This window comes from Myodes glareolus, chromosome 13 (genome assembly GCF_982192425.1).
Source record: "Myodes glareolus chromosome 13, mMyoGla1.1, whole genome shotgun sequence".
NCBI classification, from domain to species: Eukaryota; Metazoa; Chordata; class Mammalia; order Rodentia; family Cricetidae; genus Myodes; species Myodes glareolus.
Window position 1 is genome coordinate 27,655,358 of NC_142038.1, and position 20,836 is coordinate 27,676,193.

General features: G+C 42.5%; 2 protein-coding genes across 3 annotated transcripts in view; both read right to left on the minus strand.

Annotated features, from left to right (window-relative positions):
• Window positions 1-1,361: 1,361 nt before the first annotated feature.
• On the minus strand, window positions 1,362-13,691 carry Rbm22 (RNA binding motif protein 22). The gene is made up of 11 exons (XM_048419406.3): window positions 13,534-13,691; window positions 13,114-13,167; window positions 10,551-10,580; window positions 9,836-9,968; window positions 8,604-8,704; window positions 7,693-7,865; window positions 6,831-7,031; window positions 4,736-4,900; window positions 3,585-3,673; window positions 3,338-3,469; window positions 1,362-2,471 (listed from the first exon to the last, which is right to left on the minus strand). Exons 1-11 carry the CDS (start codon window positions 13,585-13,587, stop codon window positions 2,341-2,343), a joined length of 1,263 nt encoding a protein of 420 aa, XP_048275363.1. The 5' UTR covers window positions 13,588-13,691; the 3' UTR covers window positions 1,362-2,340.
• Window positions 13,692-17,596: 3,905 nt separating this feature from the next.
• The window catches only part of Dctn4 (dynactin subunit 4), a 28,594-nt gene continuing 25,354 nt past the window's right edge, over window positions 17,597-20,836 (minus strand). For both annotated transcript variants that reach the window (XM_048419171.3, XM_048419172.3), the window contains one exon: window positions 17,597-20,143. In XM_048419171.3, coding sequence (XP_048275128.3) covers window positions 19,930-20,143 — 214 coding nt within the window. In that variant the 3' untranslated portion in view covers window positions 17,597-19,929. The remainder of the gene's footprint in view (window positions 20,144-20,836) is intronic.

The following is a 20,836-nucleotide window of genomic DNA, read 5'->3' on the forward strand; positions in this document are numbered from 1 at the left end:
TGTCACAGCCTGTACCTGGAAACAACCTAAATGCCCCTCGTTCAAAGAATGGATAAGAAAAATGTGGTACATTTACACAATGGAGTACTACACAGCAGAAAAAAATAACGACAGCTTGAATTTTGCAGGAAAATGGATAGAGCTAGAAAACATTGAGTGAGGTAACCCAGACCCAGAAAGACAATTATCACATGTACTCACTCATAGGTAGTTTTTAAACATAAAGCAAAGAAAGCCAGCCTACAAACCACAAACCCAGAGAATTTAGACAACAATGAGGACACTAAGAGAGACTTACATAGATCTAATCCACATGGGAAGTAGAAAGTGGAAAAAGACAAGATCTCCTGAGTAAATTGGGAGCATGGGGACCTTGGGGGAGGGCTGAAGGGGGGAGGGGAGAGGCAGGGAGGGGAGCAGAGAAAAATGTAGAGCTCAATAAATATCAACAAAAATGTATAAAAAAAGACGGAAAGTATGGAAAAAGACACAAAGAATGAAAAGCAGCTTGTAACTATTACTACAACACTTTCTAGCAGCAATGGCAAACAAGTCATGCGGTGGCTCATCTCAGTCAGCGTGGCTGCAGAGGGAAGCTCACAGAGCCTGGACCGATGCTTCTGGGTGTGCCTGTGAGGGGTTTCCAGAGAAGCCTCGGGTGCAGGTCAGTGAATCAGGTGAAGACCTGTCTGTAATGTGGGTGACACTGTCCAATTAGCTGGGAACCTGGGTGACTGGAAAAGGGGGAAATTGCCTAATTCTTGTTTTACAAGTTACACGTCAGCTCTGAAGTATAGACTTTAGCTAAAAAAAGGCATCAAACGTATTTTAGATTGTTATTTCCTTTACAACGGCTTGTGTAAGAACAGTCAAAATTACCATATATTAAAAGCCTTAGACAAGACTCTATAATTTTTTTGACAGGGTCTCACTATGTCTTGTCTTAGAACTCAGTATGTAGCCCTGGCTGGCCTCAAACTCATAGAGATCTGCCTGCTTTTGCCCCCGAGTGCTAAGATTAAAGGCGTGCACCACCACACTCAGCTTTCTGTCTGTTCTTATTTCAACCTTACTACCAACTTCTTAGTATTAAAAAGGCTGAGTATTTTTACCATTATGAAATGGACAAAACAAAAAACAACCCTTGATGTGACACAGGCCTGCAATTCCAGTACTCAAGGGGCTGATAAGAAAGACTAGTCTGAGGTCTATGGAGATTATCTCAAACTGCATGCCGCCCACCTCCTGCCACCAAAGAAAAATCAAGTGTAAAGATTTAAAAATTCACATGCATATAATTTGTTTCTTTTACGAATTTCAAGTTCAATACCAAAGGTAAAAGAAACAGAAATCCAGAAACATTTGGAAAATTGACCCGTTTTAATTATTTAAAAACAAAAAATACAATACAACATCAAATTTCCCTTACCATCTACAATTCAGTTAAATCCAAACATCCTATGACTGAATGAACAGTCTCCTGCCCAGAGGCAGCGAATGACGAGCCGCTGAAGACACACAGGTGAATGCTGAAGATGCACGTTCCAGCTACAGGGGTCAGTCTCCGGGCAAATGCACTCCAAGTCTCTTCCTTTCAGTTTGTTGAAGTGTTTTACATGAAGTTCATTAAAACCATTTCATCTCAGGTACCAGGTTTCATCAATGATATGCAGCGCCATAAAATTTGGGTTTCTACCCAATAGGAATAAAATGCAAGTTTTTATTTTTGTCTTTTTCTGACAGTGTGGAGAAGTAAAATTATCAGTTGACTCCTTTAGTAATGTATGAAGTTTTAAAAGCAAAGAAAATATCGGCTGTGCTGAGTTCTGGTCTCTGCTTGTCTCTCTGAGGGTATGACTTCAAATTAGTTAAATCACATTTACGCCACTACAATGATTAGTACTAAATTTTTTTTAGATGATAAAAAAGAAAATACCAAATAGACATAAAAATGGTCAAAAGGCTTTTTTTCCCCCAAACCTCAGGTCAATTTTTGCCTCCCACCCAAAAAGATACAAAATGAACATATTGGGATAGTAACTCCATTAGTTACTCCGATTCACCCATGTACATGTTCCTCACAAGATGGAAGGAAACAGACATAGGCTATCTTAGTACTGCTATAGTGGTAAGCAGCTGTGTTCATGGCAGCTTGTTTTGGGCCCGCTGATCCTCTGATACATGTGGGGAAGCATAGCTGTGTTCTCTGGCTGCCCACATCTGAACACATTCAGCTACCATGGAAACTACAAAGCAAAGAAAATCATACTGATCCCAGGAGTCATTTACTGGGATTTTAAAGCGCCCTTTCTTCTTCAGAGCCCGAGTGGTGATGCTGTGCTAGGGGCTGCTGTGTTTTCCAGCATGAGCTCCCATTCTTTGAGGGTCCTGAGAAGGGTAGTGGATTGGTCCGGGAGCCCTCATGAAAGGAGGCGGCGGTCCCATTGGGTGGAACATATGTGGTCCAAAACCTGATGTGGAAGAGAAAAAATTAAAACTTGCAGTTCCCTTGAGAATCTTCCAAACCTCTGAATCTTTCTAAGATCAAAACCACCTACATATACATCAAGGCTGACATAATGCTAATGGCAGAGCACAGTCCCTGCTTAGAAATATCTACCTATATTCCCTGATTTTTCCTCTCAGCTCAAAAAAACTTCAGACTCAACTGTCTGTTACTAATCAAACATAGCAAATCCTACCAGATAGGAGTCAATCAGGATGTGGGCGACCAGAAAGAAACCAGGTTGATGCCAAGATCCCTTCTGTCATCATTAGCGGCAGTGCTTGACTCAGAATGGAAAGACTTTCTTCAAACGTACAGGCTCATCATCAAAAGAACACCAGCCGCCCACTATTCCTACATTGTTCACACTGTCATGGACAGTCACACGGCACTACTGCTCTCTTCAACTGACATGATAAAGAATGAGCCCAAATGTAACTCAAGTCCATAACCAATTCACATGACAGTCTCTTTGTAGCTATTTACTTATTTATTTATTTATTTTAAAAGAAAGCAGTGTTTACTGATTCCCATCCTGATACAAGGCCCACATCTTGCTGCGGACAGGTAACAGGGCTCTAGGGTGTCAGTACAAAATGTACAATGTGAAACAGACTGGTGGCAGATGGCTGTTATGCATTAGCTCTACCCTATGATACCTATGCCCAGGTTTACAGAGTGGTGCCTTTCTTCTCCAGTCCAGGAGAAGAGTAAAGAACCAGGACTTTCCATCAGAGCAAGCACAAAGGACCCAGCTGTCTCAGACTCAACTCAGGTGCAGAACTTTTTTTACAAGGGCTTCTCTGGGCCACGAGGAAAGAAGACAGTTACCTGGGGGTGGGGGTGGGGCGATTCCAGGGGGTGGGGGCAGGGCAATGTTCACCACTGCTGGAGGGCCACTTGGGGGCAGGTTGAAGTAGTTGGCAGATGCCTCCTCTTCTGCTGCAGGAGGAGGGGGTAGAGCTGGAGAGGAAATAGCAGACACTTAGGAAGACAATCAATACCACATATCTACCATTTATATCCTGGGTTTGCTGTACCCCAGCTGAGTTTCTATCAGCAAGAAGTCTGCACTTACCTCCAGGAAGCCCTGGGACAGGCTCTAGCTTGATCCCGGAGTCTGTGGTTCCGTCCTTCTCTTTTTCTTTTCCTCTGGCTGCTTGGGATCTGGAGAAATACATGACAGAACATCAAGTCCCTGTCCAGTGAGTTAACACCACTGCTTAACTCACTCTGCAGTAAAATGAGCCCCATCACCCCTTCCCCTTTTAGCAAACATTCTTTTCCCACAGAGGACAAAGTGTAGAGTGGCAAAAAGCACAATTTTTGAAGGTGGCAAGTCTGGTTCAAAACTGGCATTGGCCAGACATGGTGGCCCTTGCCTTTAATCCTAGCATCTGGGAGAAAGAGGCAGGCAGATCTCTATGAGTTCCAGGACAGCCGGGTCTACATAGAGAGTCCCTGTGTCAAAAAAACCCAAACCCAAACCCCTGTCACTGTTACAGCAGACAACATTCATGTGCAGAGCAAGTGCTCAGCATAGAGAAAGCTCCACCAAGGGGAGCTGCTCTCAACCTGCTCCTCTCTGCTTCCAAGATGGAGACAGAGTCCCCTTTGAAACTTAGGGCATTTTATTTCTCTCTCTTATGCAGTCAATATCAAACTTAAAGCAGACATTCTTCTGTTTGTCCCTTTCCTCACTACTCCAGCATGCAGCCTTTAAGGGGAGAATCTAAGTCTAAGTCAGCAGAATCCTCAACATCTATCTTTGGTAACCTGGCATTATGCTTGACTCATAGAGGCTGGTAAAACATCAAGAATTTCAAAGGAGCAGGTCATAAGAGCAAGACCTTAAACACATTTCTAAAGCAAGACGCTTCCAGCAGCCATAGAAATCAAATACCAAATAAAGGAGCTGGAGGGATGGCTCAGCAGTTAAGATCATGAGTGCCCTTTCAGATGACACTGGTATCATTCCCAGCACCCACATAGTGACTCATAATTAATTACCTGTACCTCCAGTCCCAGGGGATCCAATATTCTCTTCTGACTACAAGCACACAGTGGTACACAGACATACATGTATGCAAAATATCCATTCACATAAAGTCACTAAAATAAAAGCACTAGAGAAGTAGCTTCTAAAGATGTTTGAAGGCCCTGCCAAACCTGTTTCCCCAAGGCTTTCAGTGTTCAGATGAGAACTGTTCAGAACAATCTCATTCATACCTTCCCCACTTCACATTGAGCCTGCGGCCATTCACGATGAGCTTATTGAAGGACTTCTCAGCAGCCACCTCAGCAGCCTGCCTGGTGGCAAATTGGATGAAGGCACACTGCTGCCTCTGTACCACTGTAATTGTGCGAATCTCTCCGAACTGGTAGAAGTGATTTCTGAAGGAATACAGCAAAGGAAAACAGGTTAGCAACCCAGACACTGCCTTGGGAAACGGAAATGGACTATAAACTTAGAATGTTCTGAGTCACCACTAGGCAGGTGGCCCCATGGACACATGCCTGTCTTTAGGCTTTCCTTGAACCCAGTCCTAATGGAGGGGCTGCTTATTGGAGATAAATGAAAATTAAGTAAGAGGTCTCATGTGTCTCTGGATTTCTCTTGTGGTGGAGAGGAGTGATTTTCCTTGGTTATTTAAGAACCATACTTTTCTACCCCAAGTATAAGGCAGTGGCAAATTACAGCTCTTATGGTCCATGAGTCAAGACTTTTTCCATTTGAAATGGAGCCCTGTTATGTTATAGAGGTTAATTTTGAACTCATGGGGTCAAAGATCTTTCTGCCTCAGCTGGGACTGCAAGCAAATGCTACAATGCCAAGCCATGAGCAAAGAATGCTTCAAAATGTTTACAGGTTGAGGATTGTATGGCTCAGTGGCAGAGAACACTGGTCTATTACGTGAGAGACCCTCAGTTCAATTCTTAGAACTGGAGAAATTTATTTTTTATCACTTTATTATTAATTCAATGAAATAAAAAATACATAAAACTGAAAAAAGAAAAAAGTGGAAGATGAAGGAGAAAGCCAGTCATGGTGGCCCATGCACAGACCCTAGTGTCAGAGAGAGAGGAAGATTTTGAGTTTCAGGCCAATCCACGCTACCTGACAAGACCCTGCCTCAACAAACAAACAAACAAATAAATAAACAAACAAATAAATAAATAAATAAATAAATAAGCAAGCAAGCAAGCCGAATCAAACAAAAAGTCAGGCCTGGTACCTAATCCACGCTACATGACAAGACCCTGCCTCAACAAACAAACAAACAAACAAATAAATAAGCAAGCAAGCAAGCAAGCCGAATCAAACAAAAAGTCAGGCCTGGTACCTAATACCTATCTATGCAATACCTAGGAGATGAAAGCAAGAGGATCAGGAGTTTAAGATCATGTAAGTTTTCCAAGATAGCCTGAGCTGTAGGAAACTCTGTATAAAAACCTAAAACAACAAAAAAGGGAGCAATATCCAGAAGATATCACATGTGCTCCACTGAGCCCAAAGTATTTTCTTGAGCCCTTTTATAAAAAGTTAGCTGGCCCTTGGAGATTACTGGCTCAATGAGATAGGGTTTGATGGAGATAGGCCACCAAGAGCAGGAGTTTCTTCTCTACTTAATCTCTCTGGAAAAGCTATATAGATAAGCACAGAATCAGCTAGAAATACAAATTAAATCAGGACCTCTGCTTAAAAACAAACAAACAAAACACAATTTAAGCCAAAATACATACATACATACATACATACATACATACATACATACATGCATAGGCTTAGAGCCACAGGGCTTGCTACCATCCATAATAATTGGATGTGTATGAGTATGTGTGTCATCCTTTAAGAATTCATCCTAGGGGCTGGTGAAATGGCTCAGAGGTTAAGAGCACATATTGCTCTTGCAAAGGACTAAGTTTGATTTCCAGCACCCATGTCGAGGGGCTCTCACTACTTGTAACTCCAGCTCAAGGAGGCTCTAAGACCTGTGGCCTCTTTGGGTACTTGCAGTCACTTGCACAAGTCTACACATACACCACAAACATACACAGTCATTATAAAAAAAAAATCCAGTTGACCACTAGGCCCATATTTATTTTCTAATGCAAACATGAAAAAGAACTCTTGAGAAATGGAACTACACTGGTATCATAAAAAAGACTTTTATAAAACTTTCAGTCATCATTCATACCAATGATAGGCTGGCTAAAAAAAAAATTAAACTTGATTTAGAATTATCATGTAGCGTGATGTTTTTTGCAAACTATTCCAACACAGTTAAAAGCAAAGAAGAGTTCTGCAATGAAGCCCACCAACCTGAGATCTGTTTCAGTAATGGTGTCTCCCAGACCACCCACATATAGTGTGGTAATGGTCTTATCTTCTGGTGGGTCTAGACGAGGCATGGTTGAAGCCCGCTTTAGAAGTTTATCGGCTACGGGGTCATTAATTCCATAGTACCGGTCTTTTATATTCTGATCAGCAAGAGGGTCATCTGGATCGGTAGGCTTCTCATGTCTGAGATTCACAAATGAAAAAAGCACAAAGGTGAAACAAAGGGAAAAAGGATCACTCTATAGTAGTTACATGATAAAGTCCCTCAATGCCTTCCAAACTAGAAACCATGTCCATACAAAAATACTGTTACTACACAGAGCAAATATTAAGGGATTGCTATACCACATAAAGACTTCCTAGTTGTCTAAGTAATCCATTTACACTGCTGGAAGAGAATCTGATTAAAGCTATGGACTTCACTTTAGAAAAAGGGCATATGGTTTGATTTTTTTTTTGGGGGGGGAAGCAGGTATTACAGTTGACAAATCAACTAGTTCTGATGTTTGGCAGTCTTGCTTAAAAAAAAAGTAGCCTGCAGAAGTCTGGTCTATTTGGATTTCAACTATATTTTGCTATTCAAACCATTTAAATGATGACACTAAGTAATCTTAGAAACTTCAAGTCAGCATGTATTTTATGTGACATAGCAATTTAGTTTCTCTTAGTTAGTCATTAAGTAGAAAATATAATTTAGCTAGGTTCTTGTAAATGTAATAGTTCAAGGACACGAGATACTCTGCAGACCATAAGACCTTTAGACACTAAAGTACGAATTTAAGCTGAAGCCTCCCACTAATCAGTTGCCTGAAAGTAAATACAGAAAATGAGGCTCAGCTCTTACCTATATGGACACTCTTCTCCTCTTTTACACTCTCCTTTCACCCAGAAGGAACAAATGTGGGGCCGATTCCTTTTGTAGTACGGTGTGGTCCGGGCCAATTTGAGCAGCATGTCACTGGTGGATGTAGCTTTCCCCAGCATGCCAACTGGTCGTGTTCCATCAGAGTTAGAAATCTGCATGAAGAGGACAACTTTATAGGTTGTCAGTTCTTTAGGACTCTTAACAAATACAAACTCCATCAATCACAAGGCCCTGGATTCAATTTCCAGAACCACATACATACAATCTATTCCGGCCAGACAAACAATAACATCAAGAAAGTGGTCAGAGGACCAGGAAGTCTGGTGTGAGATTGTGTTTCCTAGAAATGGCAGGGGAGCTATCCCCATGATATCCGAAATAAAGATAAGAACTGATATACTAATTTGGGTATGTGGCACATGTCTTTAACCTCAGAACTTAGGAAGAGGCATGTCGATCTCTGAGTTCAAGGTCACCCTGGTCTATAGAGCGAGTTCTAGGACAGTCAGGGATACAGAGAAATCCTCAAAAAAATTCTAATATACTAATTCAGAAAGGGGAAATCTCATGGGTCCTATTCCTACAGAAAGAACTACAGACAACTAATGACTGTTGAAAGAGAATTGGTCTCTTCTGGGGATGAACTCCTTAATTAGTTACCCAATATGAAGTGAACAGCCTTGAAATCACATACATATAAGCCACATTAAATGGACTTAGCAGGTTGTATTTATATGTTTGCAAGGTGCACATACACAAAACCAATAATAATCAAAGAAAAAGATGCCATCAGTGGGGGTGTTGGAAGGGGTTGGAGGGAGAAGACATATATAGGAGGGGTAGGAGAGAGGAAGTGATGTAATTAGATTTTAATTAAAATAAAAACATACTTCTCTTTCCATATTCTGTGTGTAATATTCTTTGTTGACATCTGATTTGGGCATGTCATCTTTAAATGACAATCCTGCGTCACGAACTTGGATGGGTAGGCCTGGTATAAAGAAATGGAGAAAAAAAAATCATATAGATTTGAAAAAACATTCATACTGAATATGTACATAAATGACAACATCATCTTTCCCTTCTCTTTCCTACTTGGTGGGGACTAGAGAGATATTCCAGTGATTGAGAGTACATACTGTCCTTGCAGAGAACCAGAGTGCGGTTCCTTGTAACCACGCAGGGTGGCTCACTGTAACCCCAGCTCCAGAAGATGACACTCTCTTCTGGACTCTGTTCTGTACTCACATGTGCACCCCACTCCCACATATATACATAATTAAAAACAAAAATAAAATTTTAAAATAAAAAAGATCATCGACCTACTTGGTGACAGCTTACATATTTTAAATCAAACTGTTCGTCAGGCTGGGAACTGCTGCAGAGCATCTTAAGAAACTGTCCAAATTCCTGTGCTGTCAGAATTCGGTGAGGTGAACGTTTCAGAAAATCGTTTCAAAGAATAGACTTTAGCCATGGCCAAATTAAGTTATTAATGTATCTAGCTTCATCAAATGTATTTTAAACACATATAACACAATGGTTTATTGTTAGATTGGCCTTGAAGGCCCTATGGACAGCCAGTAATGTTAAGGGGTCACTGTACTCCAGGCCCGAATGCTTCTGACAAACATGAATAATATTAAACAATATGTAGTTAGAACAGAGAACAGATTAGCACTTGTAACACACATACTCTCACACACACTTTCCCTTGCTGGTAGATTTCTTTTTTAAAAAGAAGTTTCATTTACATTAAAAAAAAAAAATCCCAGAAGCAAATGTTTTGAAATAGTAGCAATACCCAGTCCTAACAGTATGGTTAAAACGAAAGTCCACAGCCCAGGAACTTCTGGTTGAGACTATGTGAAAAGTTCCAGGCAAAAGAATAGCCTATCATTGGAGCAATGCCTTTCACCTCAAATGGCTACATAGATGAGGTACAGGCCAGTTCTGGCTTCTTCCTAATTGCTCCTCAAGTTCCTACTGTTGCTCAGCGTCACTCCACAGAAGCCTAATTATAAGTGTATGCCTGGGAAAAGCAAAAACAGAAGGCATTCTACAATGGGATCAGAACCAGAGAAGTGGGAGGCATCAAGTCTAGTGGATGTGGCAAACATACCATACTCGAGGTCTAACAGGCAGGTCTGACAAACGTTCTTCAATTTACTGCAGGTTTGGCACACTTCAGTCTTCTTGAAGCGCATGCGGACCCCAGGGCACCAACGAAACACTGTGAATGGTCTGGCACAGATCTGAACACATCGAGAACCACAGGATGTTAATGGTCCTGACCTGGACTCAATCCAGATTTACTAAGTATGGAGAGCTGACCTTAGCAAGTACCTAATCTATATGCCAGCTAACCCTCAATTCCATTTATTTTCTCTTTTCTGGTAGTTAAAAAGCTCACAAAATACAGAAATAAATATTCAGAAAGTCAAAGTCCTCCCACCTAGAGGCAAACATTAAAAATCTGACTATGTTTTTGGTGGGGAACAGGGAAAGCAAAGCAGAAAATATTATCTTTGAGAATACGACAGTCTCAGGCCTTCTCCTCAGCTGAAACGCTCCTGGGTAGTAGCCAGACAACACCTGACACAGAAACCCATGGCAGTCAGAGTAGATTCAGACACCTGCTTATGAATCGGCAGTAGGAGGGTCCTTTTATTTCCCATACTAGTTGTCAGTCACTGACTATACCAACAACACATGAAAATCATAAACATGAATTCTGATTCAAGGATCTCAAAACTAAGTACAAAGCTAATTTGGTAGACTAAAGGGGAACAAAGATAAAGAAAAAGAAATAGCTACTTCTTAACAGATACACTTACTTTGCACTCTTTTCCATATTTTTCTTTGGTCTAAAATAGAAAAGAACTGGAATTACAGCAGAGAAAACAAACAGATAAACAAACAAACAAAAGAAACTTTTTTAACCCCCAAGCACAAAACATGCTATGTGTCTGGAGATCCCTGGCACTGTAAACAAAGATAACCAAACCAAACCTAAATCATCTTTAAGTTGTTACAATAGGGGGTACTGTGAAGGTTAGATCTAACAGTCAACCTGACATAACCTAGACTGAACTGGGAAGAGTCTTAATGATGGACTGTGTAGACCGCATCAACCTGTGGGCAGGTCTATGGGAGTTTATCTTGGTTTCTTAGGCTGATGTGGGAAGAACCAGCCTGATTATGAGTGGCCCCATTCCCTGTGTGTGGACCCTGGACCTGTAAGTGAAGAAGGGGCTCAGCACTAGCAAGTACACATGCATTCATTCTCTGCTCTTGACTTGAATGTGGTATGACCAGCTGCTTCAAGTTCCTGTTGCCCTGACTGCCCCCAAATGATGGACCGTTGACCATACACTGCAAGGCAAATAAACCTCTTCTCCTAAACTGCTGTTTCAGGGTCTTTTATCACAGCAAGAGAAATGAAATTAAGACAGATATACCAACAAGGTCATATTCGCCCAAGAGAATGGACCTAATACCAAGCGTCTTCCCAGAGCCACAACTCTCAGATTTACTTCTGATTCCCAAGAACTAAAATTCGTAACGTGAAATCTAGATTTCAGATTGTGCTTGTGTGTGTGTAGAACCTAGAGAAGGGATCCTGAGTGGGAAGTGTGTGTGTGTGTTTGGAGGCTGGATAATAAATCAGGTATTAGAAAGAAGCACAGCTGGGCGTGGTGGCGCCCGCCTTTAATCCCAGCACTTGGAAGGCAGGGGCAGGTGATCTCTACATGCAAGGCCAGATTGGTCTATAGAGTGAGTTCCAGGACAACCAAGGCTACACAGAGAAACCCTGCCTCCACCCGCCTCTCCCCAAAGAAGGATATATTGGGGGAAATAAGAAAACTAACCAGAAAGGGGCAGGGAGAAAGGGAGAGGACAGCAGAGGAGGGAATAATTGAAAACAAAGTACGACAGATGTATGAAAATGACAAAATGAAATCCATTACTTTGTACACTAACCTAATTTTTTTTTTTTTTAAATCAGTTCTGGGAGGTGGTTATTTCAAAGGCCACTTTGTTTTCCAGGTGAAAACTTCCAATTTCTAGCACGTGTTTCCCTTTGAGGGAATCTTTGAAGAAACTGGTTTAAACATCAATCCAACCATCTGGTTGGTTGACTTTATGTTCCTGGTGGGGCTGGCCACCAAGCTTACGACTGGGCTAGGAGAACCAAGCCTGGAGATGGCACCTGAAGCTAGAGCGGCTTTGCAAAGCACCTACTCATGAAATCTGTTTGGTAGTCTTTTCTCAGCATAGTTCTCTAGCTCACTGGTTGGGAGGAGGCAGACAGTGTGTGTGTGTGGGGTGATATCTATGTGCTTTAGGAAAAGGACAAGGTCTCACTGCATAGTCCTGGATGGCCTGGAACTTGATTTGTAGTCCGGAATGCCCTTGAACTCACAGAAATTCACTTGCCTAAAAGGCCGGAATTAAAGGCACGAATCACCATTCACGACTGGTTTAGGAATCTTTGTTTTACAACTAATTATGTCTCTCAGTAAAAAAAGTAGTCAATATATAAGAACTACTTTATATTAGGACATGGACATGCAACTGAATGTCTCATAATATATGTGTGAACAAATAGGATAAATATCAAATTCTTCTGGCATGAAAACTGAAATCCCTAAGGGTTTTCCCAGTCCCCAGATCAAGCAGGATGAAGCCAACTTTCTACGGTGTGCTCAGAAGGTAACTGTTCCGGACTCTCCTGTGCTAATGCACTGTATATATCCAACAATCTGCCCCCATGAACCATTCAGTCAACATTTCTGAGGCTGATCCCAATATATAATCCTAAAACAATCATGCTGACTGTGGCCATTTTACCCTTTTTGAAAAGGACACGTGAGCCGGGCGGTGGTGGCACAGGCTTTTAATTCCAGCACTCCCAGCACTCGGAAGGCAGAGGCAGGCGGATCTCTGGGAGTTCGAGACGAGACAGCCTGGTCTACAAGAGCTAGTTCAGGATAGGCACCAAAGCTACAGAGAAACCTTGTCTCGAAACAAATAAACAAACAAACAAACAAACGAAAAGGACAGGTGTATCTTAAACTAGAAAGACTACAAGCTGCAGTGGCTGAATGGCACAGTGACTGGGAGTCAGGGAGTAGAGCCACATAAAGCCACTCTCCCATCAGCGGATCTACTTTCTATGAAGATGCTCAACAAGTATTAGCTGTTATGTTAGGGCTCCTACATTATAGGACTATTGCTCAGTGTCTAGGAAAGGAAGCACGCATGGCATTACTTTGCAAGTTGTCCTGCTAGTAAAAGATCATCAATCCTTCTAACGGCCAAGAGAAACACTTTACCATGAGCGTGCAAGGGCAATATAATGTACAGTGAACTCCCGCGGCACAGGCAAGCACTCACCATTCGAATATAAGGGTTTTCTCCAAGACACGTCTGACACAGTATGGGGAAGTCCTAAAGAAAATGGGAAATCTGATTGAAGATCAAGTCCCCAAGACCCTGTTCCCTCAGTCACTTTCTGGGGCGGGGAAGGGTGCAAGGTTGGCCGGAGCCCCAGCTCCGGCACTGACCGCGGGGCGGGAAGGGGCGCTGTCTGCACTTCCGGCAAGCGGAAAAAATGAAAGCCTCTGGGAAGTCTGGAGTCTCCGGGAGGACAGCGCTTGTCCCAGGACCCTGGTCCGCCGCACGAGGGCTCTCCTCCGGCTGCCCCGCCGAGCTAGGCCTCAGCGCGGCTCCGGCCGATCCCGCCGCAGCCCGATACATGGCTTCCCATCCCGCCCGGCCTCGCTGTCCCAGCGTCTTTCTTCGGCGCGCACTCACCGCGTCCTCCCAGTTTTGCCTGTTGTAGGTGTTGGAACCCAGAGAGGTCGCCATATCGGGAGTCCCGAGGCAGCGCCGGCTTCCGATTCGGGAGACCGACCGCCACAATCCCGACAGGCTCCGGGCGGGCGCCGCGCTACGTCTAATCTACGCGCCTAGGGCGGCCGCGGGGCGGGGCTGCGCGTCAGAACTTCCGCCCAGCTGCCGTGCGCGCATCCTTGATGCGAAGGATGGAGGAACAGTTTGAGAACCGCCAGCCCAGGCTGGGGTCGAAAGGCGGTTAGTCGCAGCCAGACGCTCATGCCTGCGTCTCTCATGTTCCCAGTAACTCTTCCGTTGTTATATTTAGCACACAAAAGTACAAAACGTCTAGTAGAAGACAACGTATCCCTTCGGCGGAGGTGTTGGCAGAGGCATTCTTTATGACAGAAGCGGGGTCACTATTAGGAAATCACATTTAACTAGCTATCCTTTATCATATGTTGCCACCCTACCTTTATGGTAGGATAGGATGTGGATTCTTAATTGAGGTTCTCAATTAATTAATTCTCAATTAATTCTTAATTGAGGTTAAGATGAATTAACCTTTTTTTTTTCGGGGGTGGTGGTTTTTCTAACTTCTGACGTGAAAAGGTCGTGCAAGTCAGAGCTTTCGAGTTTTTATTTTTTTTATTTTTTTTAAATATTTATTTATTTATTATATATACAATATTCTTTCTGCGTGTATGTCTACAGGCCAGAAGAGGGCACCAGACCTCATTACAGATGGTTGTGAGCCACCATGTGGTTGCTGGGAATTGAACTCAGGACCTTTGGAAGAGCAGTCAGTGCTCTTAACCACTGAGCCATCTCTCCAGCCCATCGAGTTTTTAAACTCCTAACCATTCTACGAATATTTTGAGACAGTCACACTATGTAGTTTTGAACTCACAATGTAGACTAGGCTGGCCTGGAACTACAGATCCACCTTCCTTTGCCTCCCGAGTGCTGAGATTAAAGACATACACTATAATATCCCTTTCTATATTTTTATTTATCTCTGGGTTGAACTTGAACTACCTCTGTAGCCCAGGAAGGCCCTGTCTGAATTTGTAATATTCTTTTCTCAATCTCCCACGTAGCTGGGATTATAGGTCTGTGCAATCAGGCCTGATCATTTTAATATTTGACCTAATCAACCACCAAACTGTTCAAAGATTTTCTTGTATAGTTATTATTTTTCTTACATACATTCACCATATAGTTTTATCATCCCAAAGTTTTGATGTGCTTGTAGGTGGTCAGCTCGGCCCCGCATACAGCCTACACTAATGGCTGATATATGTTCTCTCCCTATACAGGTGCTCTTGGGTTTAGGACGGATTATATCCTGTTGAGCCCCATTGTGTGGCATTTGAATGATCTAGTCAACTGAACTGGATCTGGATGGTTTTGATGGTTCCCTTCAGTGTGTCATGGCTTTCCTATCCTCTATCATTGTTCTTTAGGTGTCTCAAATGCCCATTCTTCATCCTTAAGCTTATAGCTGTCCTGCACGTCTGCACAGTAGACATGTCCTTTTGTACCTTTGCCAAGCTTCCAGAAACTGAAGCATGTTCCTGTTTGCTAGATTGATAGTACAGAGATAAAGGAGTTCTGTCTCTGTTGTTACAATTCAGTTTGTGTTTAGTAGGCTTTGTGCCTGAGTCTTAGAAACCCTTTTTAAGTATCCTCCTCTTCTTATTCCTTCCTTCCTTCCTTTATATTTTATTTCACCTTAGCGAACTGTTTCTGAATATTTACTACTCTTATTCCCTAGAAGTTAAAAAAATAATTAAAACTTACTGTCAACCAAGATAGACATTTCTTCAATGTGGAAAACCACCAAAGATTGCAAAGTAGCTAGTCTGAGTCTAGTGAAGATGATAATTATCCAGGACACAGTTCCTTCATTTGGTGCTGACATCATTTGTGTTTAGCTTCCATGTTGGTACTATTTGGCTTTACGCATCTCACTTTGACTTATTTCTATTGAACCTACATCATCTCCTTTCCTAAAGCAGGAGGACGTCTCTGGCCTTCCTGCAGCGGTGAACAGAGGGTGTTGGTGTAGAGTTGTCTCAGAACCGAGTCTTGTCTTTCCAGGGACTTAATGTATTTATTTATACCTTGCTTCAGCAGCAGTGTGCCTTTATCTGGGGAGACAGATTATTCTTTTCATTTTTCTTTTTTTTAAAATTTATTTATTATGTATATAGTGTTCTGGGTACCAGATCTCATTATAGATGGGTGTATGAGCCATTATGTGGTTGCTGGGAATTGAACTCAGGGCCTCTGGAACAGCAGTCAGTTCTCTTAACTTCTGAGCCATCTTTCCAGCCCTTCTTTTCTAAGTGGCTCAGGCTTTCTGTTCCTTTATGAGAGCTGGGGGAAGGAGGCAAAGTCTTATGCCTCCCCTATAGCAAGCCTGTTATATTCCCCTAAACCAAGCAATGCTCTCAAACTTCCCACCTCTGGAGGTTTTAGAACATGTGAGTGCAAAAAAAAGTTAGTTCTCTTCGAGTCTTACGTAGGATTACAGGGTTACACGCTATCATATTAGCTCTTTTTGACCTTTAGCAATCCCTTAATATTTTGGTTGCTTTCCTCACTCCTATCCATATCTGCTGTGTGTGGTGGTTTGACTGAGAATGGCTTCCATAAGTTCATGTTTCAATACTTGGCCTCCAGTTGGTTGAACTATTTGGGAATGATCAGGAGGCATGGCCTTATTGGAGGAGGTGTGTCATGGGGGAAGGGACAGGATTTGAGGCTTCAAAAGTTTCCTCTTTCTAAACTTTCTGCTTCTCTCTTGCATTCTGAGATATGAGCTCTTGGCTGTGTTCCTGCTACTAGGCCTTTGCTCCACCATCATGGACTCTAACCCACTGGAACTCTAGGTCCAATTAAACACTTTATGATGATGATGATGTATACAGTTTTCTGTGCTGGGTTGGTGGTCCTGGGCTCTGTAAGAGCACAGGTTGAGCAAGCCATGGGGAACAAGCCAGTAAGTAGCACTCCTCCTTAGCCTCTGCATCAATCCTGCCTTAAGGTTCCTGCTGTTTGGAGTTCCTACCCTAGTTTCCTTCAGTGATGAACAGTGATTTGGAAACACCAAAGTACACCTGGATCTCATTTAACTTTCTCTGTGTTCAAAAGATGTCACCTGGATCTCCTTTAACAATACTTCAGCTTCCAGGTCCTTGGTTTTCCAAGCTGCTGTTGGGGCAGGACCCAACAAACGGGGTCCCTGAAGGGGCCAGCAGGACACTAGTAGGGCAAAGGCCCAGTCAGGAGTGGGTGGGAGGATGCTGAGGCTAGAAAGAGCTCCCCATGAAGGAATCCATGTTCACTCACCTCTTAAGCACGAGGGATTCGTTCACATCATATGTTCCGGGTCAATAGAGAAATGCACTGAAAATGGTGCATCTGAAAACATGTACAGAAGTTCAAGCAACATCCACCTGTACCAGAGAATTACTCTTTTCTTTTCTAGTCTCTCTCTCTCTCTCCCCCCTTCCTTTCTTTTCCTTTCCTTTCCTTTCCTTTCCTTTCCTTTCCTTTCCTTTCCTTTCCTTTCCTTTCCTTTCCTTTCTCTCTCTCTCTTTCTTTCTTTTTGAGACAGGGTCTTTGTATACAGAGTGCTAGAATTCATTAATTTAGATTAGGCTGGCCTTGAACTCACAAGAGATCCTCCTGTCTCTGCCTCCCTAGCACCACTGGCAATAAAGGCATGAGCCACCACTAACCAGGGCTTGGTGAATTACTCGGTCAAGTTAATTTACATAAAGAAATGAAGGGAGGGGCATGAGAGAGCACTTGCTGAGGAGAGTTCAGTTCCCAGCAGGCGACTCAGAACCACCTGGAATTCCAGCTCCAGATGACCTGCTGTCCTCTTCTGGCCTATGTCCTACCAAATAAAAATAAAGACGAGAGAGACATGGAAGGGTGTCTACCACTGAGTCTTACCTACCAACTGACCTTGAGGTCCTGAGTTGCGCAGGTTCTAACCAGCATTTGTGAAATCAAACAGAAGACACACTCAAGCTTTGTCTGATTTATTTCACTACATTAAGCAATAAGGCAGAACAGTGACCTGTCATAAGTCAAGGAGTGCCTCTCATCCCCAAAAGGGGCCAACAAAGATGCTTATTACAAAGACGCAATGGCATTTAGTGCAGTATGCCTTTACATATACTTGGAACAAAGGAAAATTTTGGTGTGTAAATCAATTTACAAACTCAAAAGTAACTTAGCCTTAAGTTTCCAAATTGTAGTTTCAAGTGCTAAGGATGCCTGACTCTTGTGTCCTGGTGCACACTGAGTAGTAATAAGAACCCTGCACCTGATCTAATACCAGAAGGGTGATAGACGCAACTCCGAATTCACCAACTGCAGGTGTTGACCCTTTCCCAGGAACACAAGGCTCACAATAACTCATCTTGAAACAGCCGACAGCCGTTATCTATAGTTAACTGGACTTCTTAACCAGAAATTGTATATTCAAAAGTGTTTTGTGTTTCTCTATCACAGGAGTAGACCCATTATATCAACATTTTTTCTAGGGACTAAGTATCAGTTTCGCTGCATAAAGGCATGCAGACAACTGTGCCTGCCTCCACAATGTGTGAACTTATGAAGCCATCCCCCTGACCCCAAGCAGACATTGAGTAGTAGTTTCACAGAAGGATCTAACTTGAGCCTTCATGAAGTTATAGGAAATAATTTTCTGTAGTTTGAAACTTGTTATTACCCAACTCCCTGCTCCAGCATCTAGGAGTTTAAACATTAGTTACTGTTCCCATATTAGATCAACATTTTCTTCTTATACTGTAGTAAATATATTACTATGTGGGAATATTTCATAAAATTGGCTTGATTGTAAAGAACATAGTCTCTCTTTCAACAGCTTCCTAAATAGTTTCCTCTTTTAAGGGGAACTGACAAATACTATTTCCTATCTGTCATCCAGATTCTCTGTACCTTAAAATAAAACCAAACAAAAACTCCTAAAGACATAAAATGAAAACCAAAGCAAGGTTTGTAAACAGGAACTTTTTCTTCCAAGGTCTGTTGGCCATGCGCTACGAATACTTTAAGGAAAAGTGGTGCAGCTGGTCTACTCTGTCGATTTCTTTTAGAAAAACATCACAGCAATTAAGGTTTGCAACTCAACATTGGTATTTGAGGAAATGGCTTGTCTAGGGTCAGGCCAGCCTTCTGGCTACTTGCTTACAATTAAATATTCTCACTTGATACAGCAGGAGAAGTCTTATACCCACAAAAGGAAAGGTTCCTTTTAACATCCAGTTTTGGATATAAGAGATAGTTAATTTCTCCTTCAACTCAGTGGAAAAAACCATTAGTTTGTATCATGCTAAAAATCCAAAATTGAAAATGTTCTCTGAATCTCAGAAATGAGTATGTCCACTTAAAACTGTCTCAGCTCTCTTTTTAATGCCCTCAACATTAGGACAATTCCTTGAATTATAGAACAGAGCAGAGAGCTGGGCGTGATAGTCAAGTGTTTTTAATCACAGCAGGTGAGTTCAAGGCTAGCTTGGTATACTGATGGAGTTACAGGCCAGAGTTACGGGGAGGGAGCCTATGTGAAAAAATAAATGGAAAAGAAAAAAAAAAGAAACAAATAAAAAACTCTGAAAAACAAAACCAGAGTAGAGAAGGGCAGAGGGCAAGACTATAAAGGCTGTTTCCCTGTGGCAGCATTAGCCCCTGGATAGTGTAATGGTAAAACACATGGGACTTCATGACAGGTATCGCTTCCACTGTAGGTATACTGTAGTCCTTTACAAGAGACAAATGGAGCGCCTTAAGGAAATCACGCCCTGTCATCACAAAGTTAGACACCGTGACAACCCTACTTCTCTGTCAAATGGAAATCAATGGCAAAGTGAGAGCCATGGCAACTGAATGGTTATAATTACTAGTTATCCTTACTGGAATGCAGAAAGCAGCTGGAACACTGAGACCAGTGCTGGGGCACGAACAGCAGGTCTGCTCTGGATTACCATTCTAAGTTTTTAGGGTTAAACTGTGACAGGTTCATGGCCCATTTCTCAGGGAGTAAATCTAATGACCCTCCGAGGAAGACCCATTTTACTGGGATGGAGTTAGGCTGTTACTCAACGTGCAGGGCACATGTGGGTGACACAGACTGACAGGAGTCAACAGAGAGAGCAAGTGAACAGCAGTTACCCCGTGCTCCGTATCCTGGTCTGGCCTCCACTCCTAGGAACAGGATTCAGTAGTGATGGGTACATCTTTATAAACACGTCTAATGAAGCAGCAGCTTCCACACTGTTACAGAGTTGTGGTGACAGCTGTGGGCGGCATCACCCACCAGGTGACTGTGTTTTAAGGAAGAAGAGGGCCAAAGCTCAGTTCCACATGCTGAGTGAGCCAGATGACCTCTGTGCCCTGGTCACTTTCTTCCATTGGGCGGATGGGGGCAGCCAGGTTTTTAAAATCATGTTTCATCTTGAAGCACACGGTCACTTCACCTTCCTCACGCTGTGGGGTGACTTTGATGAAGATGCCCACTTTGTTGGCTTTTCTGAAAGCTACAATGCTATGGGAAGAAAAGTACAGTATTAAGATGAGAAGTAACTGAATCAACATCAAGTCTCCTAGTCATTTCATGGAACAATGGGAATCTCTGCTGTGACTAAAATCCATCCCACTGCCCAGCAAAGAAGAGTTTTAGAAAAAGCTGAGCTATTTATACTTTGCTTTAAAAATTTTTATTTATTTAACGTGTATAGGTGTTTTGCCTGCTTATAAGTCTGTGTATCGGGACTGGCTGTAGCGCAGTGATTACTTCGACAGTGCTTCAGCTTGATAACTACCATTCTTGGTCGTGTCCAGGCGCCACAACCAACCACGTGGTTGGTTCGAGACCCGCGGGCGCTTTCCAGTCCTTTTCTTTAAAAAAAAAAAAAAAAAAAAGTCTGTGTATCATGTATATGTCTGGTGCCTGCAGAGGCCAGAAAAGGGCATTTAATCCCTTGGAACTGGAGTTACAGAGGTTGTGATCTACCATTTGGGTTCTAGGAATTGAACCTGGGTCCTCTGAAAGAACAAAGGAAGTTCTTAACTGCTGAGTCATTACTCCAGCCTTTTTTTTAGTAATTATTTCATAATTCATAATAGGGAAAAATTAGTTTTAAAACCCAGGCAAAGAAACAAACACCTAAGTGTGCATCCTTAAGGTCTGACTCTGAAATAGCTCACAGAAGCTCATGTCTTCAATGTTCAGTTCCTA

Coding starts and splice junctions, on each gene's coding strand:
- Rbm22 (XM_048419406.3), bottom strand. CDS start 13,587: ATGGCGACCTCTCTGGGTTCCAACACCTACAACAGGCAAAACTGGGAG. Junction 10,581..13,113: donor AAAACCCTTATATTCGAATG/GTGAGTGCTTGC, acceptor TTTCTATTTTAG/ACCAAAGAAAAATATGGAAA. Junction 3,674..4,735: donor CTCAATGTGAAGTGGGGAAG/GTATGAATGAGA, acceptor GTATTTCTCCAG/ATCCCAAGCAGCCAGAGGAA.